Source organism: Pecten maximus, chromosome 12 (assembly GCF_902652985.1).
Source record: "Pecten maximus chromosome 12, xPecMax1.1, whole genome shotgun sequence".
Taxonomy (NCBI): Eukaryota; Metazoa; Mollusca; class Bivalvia; order Pectinida; family Pectinidae; genus Pecten; species Pecten maximus.
The window spans coordinates 37,914,790-37,925,330 of NC_047026.1; the positions used below are offsets into that span (position 1 = coordinate 37,914,790).

General features: G+C 35.0%; 1 protein-coding gene across 1 annotated transcript; it reads left to right on the forward strand.

The window, feature by feature from the left end:
* Positions 1 to 42: 42 nt before the first annotated feature.
* On the forward strand, positions 43 to 9,070 carry LOC117338849 (trichohyalin-like). Its single transcript, XM_033900211.1, has 11 exons — positions 43 to 225; positions 927 to 1,076; positions 1,315 to 1,450; positions 1,813 to 1,862; positions 2,235 to 2,351; positions 2,629 to 2,740; positions 3,305 to 3,418; positions 3,904 to 4,099; positions 6,528 to 6,719; positions 7,984 to 8,132; positions 8,623 to 9,070. Exons 1-11 carry the CDS (start codon positions 73 to 75, stop codon positions 8,670 to 8,672), a joined length of 1,419 nt encoding a protein of 472 aa, XP_033756102.1. The 5' UTR covers positions 43 to 72; the 3' UTR covers positions 8,673 to 9,070.
* Positions 9,071 to 10,541: the final 1,471 nt, after the last annotated feature.

Sequence of the window (10,541 nt, forward strand, 5' to 3'; positions counted from 1 at the left end):
ATTTTGAGTCATTAAAACGCTTAACACGTACGGAAATTCTAACCGTTTAACGACATAGATCGTTGTTTGAAAATGGCGTCCAAAACAAGACCAGCGAGTGAAAATTGCCTTAGAAAGATATCAAAACCGGTTATCAGCACAGATGTTATGGGAAACAGAAATGTTGAAGTCAGAGCCGTTGGTGCGTGGGTACAGCCAGCCATTTCTGCTCACTCCGAAGGCGTTGTACGTATATAGAATATGCATTAGAAAGTTTTGAAATTATCATTTGCATGTCTAAACTTGACTGAAGCTATATATGGTGTACTGTATACTTCTAGATACAAACTTTTTATCAGATGAAGAGAATGCTCAACCGGTCATGACTTTTGATGCTAGTGGTACTGACGTTTTGTTATCCGGGACGAGTTACGAGACGTTTTAATTTTATACTTTTGAGACATTCCGATCCCCAAAAATTGTATCAATTATTTTTTATGTCGACTGCTATTAAACATCACATTTTTTTATCGTGTTCAACCTTTTCATTTTTTTGACACATTCAAGACTGATATTCATCAAGTAGAACACTGGATATAATATAATAATGTCAATGCACATGTACTTCTTGTGTGGTTATATATATATGTGTAGCGGGACTGGACTAGGTCGATCATCGGTGACCAGATACATTGTAGCTCAATTGATAGAGCATCCGGCTAGTGTTCCTAGGTCCCGGGTTCGAACCCCGGTCTGGCCACTACATTTTCTCCTCTCCTGTTACATATATATGACTCGATCTCGGTGCAAACCATCATATGCAGTAGATTAGACATAACAGGATTATATTCTATAGACTGCAACTTCCTCTCCTGTCTAAGCCCAATTAAAAATATAAATTGAATATGGTTACATTGTAAATTACAACTGTTGGTATCTTATTTCAGACTGCAGCGTATGAGGAAGACGCGAGAATTAAAAGGATGCAACAGGAAAAGGAAGCCAGACTACAGAGATTTAAAGATGATGTTAAAAGCCGTGTAAGATTAATGGAGAAGGCAAGAAAACAGCAAGAAATTGAAAAAAGTTACAGAGCTGTAAGTTTCATTTGAGTTTAAAACGTCAAATGTTTTCAATGGTATTATGTAGGAAGATATCTTATTTATGAAGAGTCTGGCATAATTGATTCACAGGTCTCTATTTTGACAAATTATTGTAAAAACATTGTGAATAGAAAAATGAAAAGCTTAACTTTTTCTCAACTAATGTTTTAGAATATAATCAGAAATGTTTACCATATATATATTTATATATGTGTGTGTGTTTTTTTGTAAGATTGAGCACGAAAGAAAAGTTGTCAGACAGAGTGCCTTTTCAAAGGAAAACATGCTCCCAAGGAAAGATAACTGTATTGTACAGCGGAATCATGCCCTGACGATCAAACAGCGAAATACATCTTCATCTTTTGCTGGTGTGTGTATATAATTTTCAGTAATGCTTTGCTTTTGTATCACACAGAAAGTGATGTGTAGACATATGGACTACAACAAGGCATCTAATAATATGTTTTCAAAGATATCAAGTTATCTGTATGTTCAGATTTGTCTACAATGTCCAGCATAAATTATTACAACTGTAATGTATGCTTATAAAAACTGTGTGATATGACTGAGGTCAAAATTAATGTTTTGGTCTGAAAACCAACGTAGATCTGTTACACATCAAGGTGTTTGAAACAATGAGAAATAAAACTTCGGTAAAAAGTTATTTTTATGAGCTAGCAATTTAAACTTTTGTTATAGTTTTAAAATTTATGCTTAACTTTTTAATCAGAGGAACTTAAGGATTCTACAAATAAAGCTTTTCAAGATCAGACAAACCAGGTAAGCCTGTATTTATCTTCATTTGAATTACGGTCTTCTTTGTAGATATATATATTTTTTTTTTTTGTACATGTATTTTGAAACCTATCCTTCTGCCATAATATTGTCAGTTACGGGACCTGGATAATGAAATATGCTTTTTACAGCACAGGACAATATATAGTAATGAAAAATGTCCCCTTGTGTTTTATTTGTTATATTGCCATGAATTGTCTTTTACATTCCAGTGTTTTAATCCTTTACGTTTCTTAACAATTCTCATTGTAAGCATGTTTCTATATATGCCAGTATATATCATTGCCAAATCTCTCTTTAATGTTAAACTTTCGCTGCATAAATGATGGTAGTAAATTTGATGGTTTTTTTTTTCAGATACACAAATTCACAACACAGGCTCGTAAAAAACTCAGCTCTAAGCAGGTGATCACAGAAGATTTCATACCAGATGACTTACCTGGTGGTGTCTGGAAAGTGTCTAGGACAAGAGATGTAGGTATACAGTGTCTAGAACAAATGTCTTCCATCAACTTAGTTTCAAAGTTTTTACTAGCGATGCTTTTATCAAATCATTTCTGATAATTTATTATAAACTGCAAATTTTTGTAAAGTCATTAAAGAATAGATGAACATTCCTTTCATTATATTAACCAGTTTCCCTATTTCTGGAAAGCTGTGTTTTGGTTTGACGTTACTGAATTAGCCACTTCCTAATATGACAACCCTTAAATTACTGATCATTTGTCTCTATCATGTAACATAATTACAGCATCCATCGTCACGACAAACCATGGAACCAACTGTGATTGAATTAGATGATGAAGACGAGAATGAAGGGTGGTCATCTCAAACAGATCAGCCAAAAATTGTCATTCCAACAGGTAGATATTTTTTTGAGTAAACTAATAGTTTGTTTACACAAAAAATGTTTTTATTAAAACCAAAATATATTTCATTTTGATGATATTTTAATTCTCCATGCAGTTACTTTCTTTGCAAATGTTACCTGTTGATATTTTCAAAATAAGACTAAATGATATCTATGGTATCTTACATCTTATAGGAAATGCTGTAGTACACAATCAAATTTATATCTGCAGCCATTTCATTCAATGAGCAATAATATGTTACAGATTAGATATAAGCAAATTATCTCCAGTCTAGCTAGTATGGCATATCTCTTAACTGTATGTTTCTGTTTTTAATTTGGCAATAATAATCTTGATTCAATGAAGGAAATTTTTTGCAACACAGATGTTTTCAAATTTGGCTATCCTTCCGCTTAGTTTGATTGTTAATTAATAACTAATGAACAAATTTTCCAATGATCTTCTTCAGATCACTTTGATATAATGTATCTGTGTCATTAATAATTTATCAATTAATTGTAAGTTGACATCGTGTGAAAATCTTACTTTGATTTGATTTATGTTTTTGGTTCTTAGGAAGTCAAGACTTTGATGAAAACATAGAAAAAATGCAGCAAATGAAGATGGTTCATTTTGATTTGGAACCAAGCAAGGATGAATCGAGGCAGGAAAGAATATCAAGAAAAACCAGTAAATATCACACTTTTGTTAACATTCATGGCACCATGAGGACTTTATCACAGTCAAGGTCACAGGGTCAAATGTCAGGTAGAACCTGATGTAAATGTACTTAACATGATCCTCCTGATAACATGCCCTGACAGTACTTACTATTATATTATCATTGCTTAAGTTTTTGTATTACAAACAATTATGAAGCAACTAACATTTAATTTTGTAAAATGATGCTATTCATTCTTGTTGACTTGGATATGGAAACAGGAGAAAAAGGTCAAGCTGTAGTAGGAGAACTGTACCCAGAGAAACTCTCCTGATCAGACAACTCCTGTCTCTTGTCCCATGTCAGGAGCTCACTGTATCAGTAAATCCTAACAATCTTGATGCATCTAGTGTAAATGCTCATGAATATTAATTTAATTCACAATTTATGTTATTGTTGTTGTTTTTCTGGACATTGTAAAAGCATTTATCATTTTTTGAAATGTAAATTGCAGTTACAACAATAAGTGGTACCCAGATCAACAGAAACATCCCACATATACCAAATATTTATATGGGAGTGCAGTCAGAAGAAGAGAAGCAGCGGCTCAGGAGCCAACAAGCAACCTATAGACGTCTGTTTATGGACATAGAGAGAGAACAAGTGAAAGAAAACCTAAAACGCAAAGAGCACAGGAAACGTATACAAAGGTAAGTTTTTTGCTCCTTACATCTCCCTTGACACTGCCTTACTTTTTGCATATTGTTGGCTGTTTGCCCTGTGAAGGAAGGCTTTGCGTTCTGTCCCCTGGCTGAGATATACCAAAGTCTATAAAATTGGTAGTTGTTGCTTTCTTCTTGATAATTAGCTTTAAGTTGGTGGTAAGGACCAGTATAGTCATGATCAGTTTTTTGTGACCTAGTCGCCTTGTCCAGGTGTGGAATTTCAGTGTGTTGACAAACACTATAAATACATCATTCAGAAACATCCTCCTTAAATGACCTTATTGTTTTATAATTGTATGTTAAACAATGCTAAACGCTAAGCAAAAACAATAAAAACATGTTTGGTTGATTGTTTATTGCACAGATACATTTCACCTACAAAACACACGGGTACCTACGGGCCCACTCTTGATATATATAAAAGTGTGTTTGTTTGTTATTTTATTCCGTAACACCTACAAAATCCAGGGGCCCACTCCTGATATATATACTGTATATCAATATATACCGTATATCAATAATGTAATTATCCCTTGAGCACCTTTGAGTTATGTCATGACAGAATCAGAGACTCGCTGTCAGGCTTTTGATTGACTGTTGTTGTACAGCTCTGCAATCAGCCATTTGTATTTGTTAGCCAGTTGTTGTACAGTGTGATCAGCCATTTGTATTTGTTAGCCAGTTATTGTACAGTGTGATCAGCCATTTGTATTTGTTAGCCAGTTATTGTACAGTGTGATCAGCCATTTGTATTTGTTAGCCAGTTATTGTACAGTGTGATCAGCCATTTGTATTTGTTAGCCAGTTATTGTACAGTGTGATCAGCCATTTGTATTTGTTAGCCAGTTATTGTACAGTGTGATCAGCCATTTGTATTTGTTAGCCAGTTGTTGTACAGTGTGATCAGCCATTTGTATTTGTTAGCCAGTTGTTGTACAGTGTGATCAGCCATTTGTATTTGTTAGCCAGTTGTTGTACAGTGTGATCAGCCATTTGTATTTGTTAGCCAGTTATTGTACAGTGTGATCAGCCATTTGTATTTGTTTTGTTAGCCAGTTGTTGTACAGTGTGATCAGCCATTTGTATTTGTTAGCCAGTTGTTGTACAGTGTGATCAGCCATTTGTATTTGTTAGCCAGTTGTTGTACAGTGTGATCAGCCATTTGTATTTGTTAGCCAGTTGTTGTACAGTGTGATCAGCCATTTGTATTTGTTAGCCAGTTGTTGTACAGTGTGATCAGCCATTTGTATTTGTTAGCCAGTTATTGTACAGTGTGATCAGCCATTTGTATTTGTTAGCCAGTTGTTGTACAGTGTGATCAGCCATTTGTATTTGTTAGCCAGTTATTGTACAGTGTGATCAGCCATTTGTATTTGTTAGCCAGTTGTTGTACAGTGTGATCAGCCATTTGTATTTGTTAGCCAGTTGTTGTACAGTGTGATCAGCCATTTGTATTTGTTAGCCAGTTATTGTACAGTGTGATCAGCCATTTGTATTTGTTAGCCAGTTATTGTACAGTGTGATCAGCCATTTGTATTTGTTAGCCAGTTGTTGTACAGTGTGATCAGCCATTTGTATTTGTTAGCCAGTTGTTGTACAGTGTGATCAGCCATTTGTATTTGTTAGCCAGTTATTGTACAGTGTGCAATCAGCCGTTTGTATTTGTTAGCCAGTTGTTGTACAGCTCTGCGATCAGCCATTTATATTTGAATGCAATTTGCTGTACAGCTCCACAATGAGCCATCTGTATATGATAGCCAGATGCTGTACAGATCTACGATTTGCCATTTGTATATGATTGCCAAATGATATATGGCTTTGTGATTTCTTTATCTTAGTCTCCAGACTAGTCAAATTGTATTATTCATCCACAAGGAAACACATGTACAATGTACCTTTCGATTACAATTGTGTATAAAGAGAGTAACATTCAGATTTTGCAGACTTAGATCATAGATAAAATCATTTATTAATAGTAAAAAATAAAAGGGGTACTTTTTTATCAGCTACCTTTCAAATGTATTTCTCAATTCCTTATATACTTGTATACTTAACACCTGTTCAATATGAGAAACAAATTGATAGTGATTATATTATAGACCCCGGTCTATGTAAGAAGTAACTAACAATTACCTTGGCTATTTTGCTATTACTTCTTAAATATGATGTACTGTATATATGTTTGGTCTCTTTGTGTGACAGGAAAATTTGAACTTAGGATTTCTAGCTGTATAATTGAGTACCAAAATTATAGGAAGTACATGTATGTCTGTGATATATGTGTGATAAATCCTGGGCATACATTATAGTTTTAAGTTAATGTAAAGACAAATTCTCGTTGTGTAGCATAATACATGTATCTTGTGACTAGTTGAGCTCAAATTTGAATCATTGTATCTGATATCTAATGAAGGTTGAAGAAGGAAAAGGAAGAGGAGAGAAGAGAAGAAGAGGAGAGATCTCGTCGTTTTGTTGAGCCACGAGACCCTGTCACTGGAGAAACCTCACTCCAGGCCTTAACAAGGGAAATAGAAGAACAGGAGCAGGTAAAGGAAACACTGAGGCAGAACCAACTAAGGCTGAAGAAACTTCGTGAAATGGACAGGTGAGAACAAAATTAAAGTATTTAATTTCTTACAATATAAACAAAAGTATTTAATTTCCTTACAATATAAACATGTATCTACCGTAATCTCTAAAGCTAGACTATGGTGTTACTTTTCCAATACCATAAGTGTCCATGCAAGTATTGAGAATTTATGTTTAGATCTATTTTTCAGAAAGTATTAAGCTCCGTAGCTACCAATTTTGGTATGTGTGTAGTTAGACCATAGGATGTGTAACTCAGGATATTAAAGCCACATACTCTCTAAGAAATGTTAACATTTCGAGCTCTTTACAGTTTTCAGACTTAATACATTTGTATATACCTAACGAATTATTGCAAATCAAAAACTGGAGGTAAATGTGTATTTATGAGAGTATACGGGAACTTTCCAAAAATGATAACTGGGTCTGACAGACCAAGTTTCTCTGCGAAATTAATAGTCCCATAATACAACGGGAGGGTTATCAGTCTATACAAAATCGCGGAACGCTGAATGTGTGAGCCTGCCAAAACACAGACAGATTCTGCCAAAAAGAAACTGGAAAGAGAAAGGGGTTGGAATCAGCAAAACCTGAGTATTAAAAATTCCTTGGAAAAGGAAATGATTCACTGGAACTTAGCGAGAGAAGAATAGGGAATAGAATCAAATTACGATTTTGCTGGACGTCTATTGGATTGCTGGTTAGCTTTTGAACATTGTCAACTTCACAGATATAAAATGTTATCAATGTTTGGTTGTATGCATATTGCTACATTTAAGAATTAATGTTTGTTTATTTTGTTCAGTCATTACACAAATATTCTGTTAATGTGTTTATATAAAAGCATTTTTAGGCAAAGTTCATGTGTACTCAATATGTAAACAATGGCCACGTGTGTAGTTAATGTGCAGTGCACATTGTTATATCCTCGGCGCCGTGACAAATCTCGCAATAAAAATAAATGCGGCGAGGTATTTGTATACACTGATCAAGGACTCCCTTGGTCATGTGTCCAGGCCAGTGGTGATTTTAATGTTAGGAGAGCATGATTGAGCATCTTGGATTGCTATTAATACATGTGTGCAACTAGAATTTTAAGTTATTTGGGAGTATGTGGCTTTTATAAATATTTAGAATATCGTGATCACATTTTTTGGGGTCATTTAATCAGATTTATTTGTTTTATTTTAGATAGATCGTTGGACAGTAAGACGAAATTCCAGTTTACATACGATACATAATCTACTCTCATCATTATATTTCTGTATTTTATATCTAAGGTTTGTGGAGGCGCTGAGAGCACAGCTCCGAGAGAAAATTGAACTTAAAGGAATCCAGTTACCTCCCCTTTGTTGCTGTGGCAACACGGTGTGGGATACCAACCCAGAAACGTGTGCTAACAACTGTGTATTCTACAAAAATCCTAGAGGTGAGACAAATGGGTGTCCAATCATCTTATTGCAATACTTCTTTATGGAATGTGTATTCTACAAAGACCTTAGAGGCGAGACAAATGGGTGTCCAGTAATCTTTAATATTGCAATTATACTTCATTATGGAATGCATATTCTAAAAAAAACCTAGAGGTGTGTTGTATTTTTTATGACCAATGGACAATTTGAGTCATTTAGAGCCAACCCCAGAGGTTAAACAAATGATGTCCTGTTGTGTTTGCATTACTATGGTGATCTATCATTTATAATTACAAGTATAATATTCAAGTATTTCAGCAACATCAGATCAGCATGGAGTTTAAAAATAATAAATAAATATTATCAAGACCTGATTGGCTTCACTATACTGGTTAGTGGACTGGTATATCTTAATAAGAAAGTTTTTGTCTTTATCAAGTTATTTATTGACTCTACAGTTTATTGGTATCTGTTGTGTTCGTCCTAATTCTCGGCTTTCTTCCAAAGGTTTTGCCAAAGCTCTGCAGTCACTACTGATTTCTTGTGACGTGTCCTGACAAGGAAAGATGGTCAAGACCACTTAGTCATCACTATTTAAAATCTCACCACACAACATTCAGTTAGCGTGTATGGCATGAACATGGATGGATCCATCTATTTAACCAATGTATTGAAGGAATTATTTCTCCATTCTTCTTCACCACTGTTCTATATAAGGATTAGTGTGTGGAGGTCTGTTTCAGTGGAGAGAATGATCAATGTCCATTTCAGTGGAGAGAATGATCAGTGTCCATTTCAGTCGACTCATGGTCAACGTTCCTTTCAGTGGAGGGCATGATCAATATTCATTTTATTGGAGGGAATCATCAACATCCATTTCAGTGGAGGGTATCATCAACATCTATTTTAGTGGAGGGAGTGATTAATATCTGATTCAGTAGAGGGAACTGTCAACATCCATTTCAGTGGAGGGTATCATCAACATCTATTTTAGTGGAGGGTGTGATTAATATCTGATTCAGTAGAGGGAACTGTCAACATCCATTTCGGAATAAAATTATCCTGTATCCAAACATACTACTGCAAGAAAGACATCTGGCCAGCATCATGGCAAGAGAAGTTGAAATACCTGGCTAGCAGCCTCAAGAAAACTTAGAGACATCTGAACGACTGCGGAGACCTACAAAGAGCTTATTCCATTTCTAAAGATAATTTTGCCTTAAAGATTATCTGTTTATTAGGAGAGTTTAAGTTTTCACCAACTTGTACTGTTTGCTAGTAATATCATGTTTCCTATTTAATAAAGGGGATATTTATATGGTGTTTGTACATTTTGATCTATTCTCAATTGATACACAATAGATTTATCCTCTGTAACACTAAATCTGTTAATTGGGTTCTTTTTTATCAAAAGATACATCCGTGTATACCTGTATGGACGTCATATATATCCGTGTATACCTGTATGGATGTCGTATACATCCGTGTATACCTGTATGGACGTCATATACATCCGTGTAAATCTTTGTATACCTGTATGGACATCATATATATCTGTGTATACCTGTATGGACGTCATATACATCCGTGTATAACTGTATGGATCATCCGTGTATACCAGTATGGACGTCATATACATCTTTGTATACCTGTATACTATAAATCAATGATCATAATAAACTTCAACTGTTAAAATCCATGACGGCTGACTGTCTGCCATGTTGTTTTACAGCTCAGACTTAACATTAAATGGGAACAACTATATGAGAGACCAAGAGGAACTTTCATCTGAAGTTTTATAAATATTCTTCAAGTCCATAGTTACATAATTCATAAGGAATTTAGGAATAAGAAACTTCCAACTATCGCTATTTCTCAGAAAGTTCTGAAGGGATCTTTCTCAAATTTCATATGTAGGTTCCCCTTGGTGCCTAGTTATGCATATTGCATATTGAGACCAATCGGAAAACAAAATGGCCGACAGGCAGCCATCTTGTATTTTGACAATTGAAGTTTGTTATTGCTATTTCTCAGAAAGCACTGAAGGGATCTTTCTCAATTTTCATATGTAGGTTCCCCTTTGTGCTTAGTTATGCATATTGCATTTTGAGACCAATCAGAAAACAACATAGCCGACAGGCAGCCATCTTGGATTTTGACAAATGAAGATTGTTATCGCTATTTCTGAGAAAGTACTGAATGGATCTTTCTCAATTTCATATGTAGGTTCCCCTTGGTGCCTAGTTATACCCCCGCAACGAAGTTAGGGGGGTATACTGGAATCAGGTTGTCCGTCCGTCCTTCCGTCCATTTTGTCCGGACAACTCCTCCTAAACCGAAGGGCTAATTCCGATGAAACTTCACACAAATATTAATGATCATGTGTAGATATGTATGCCACTTTATTTTTGTCAAAGTTATGGTTG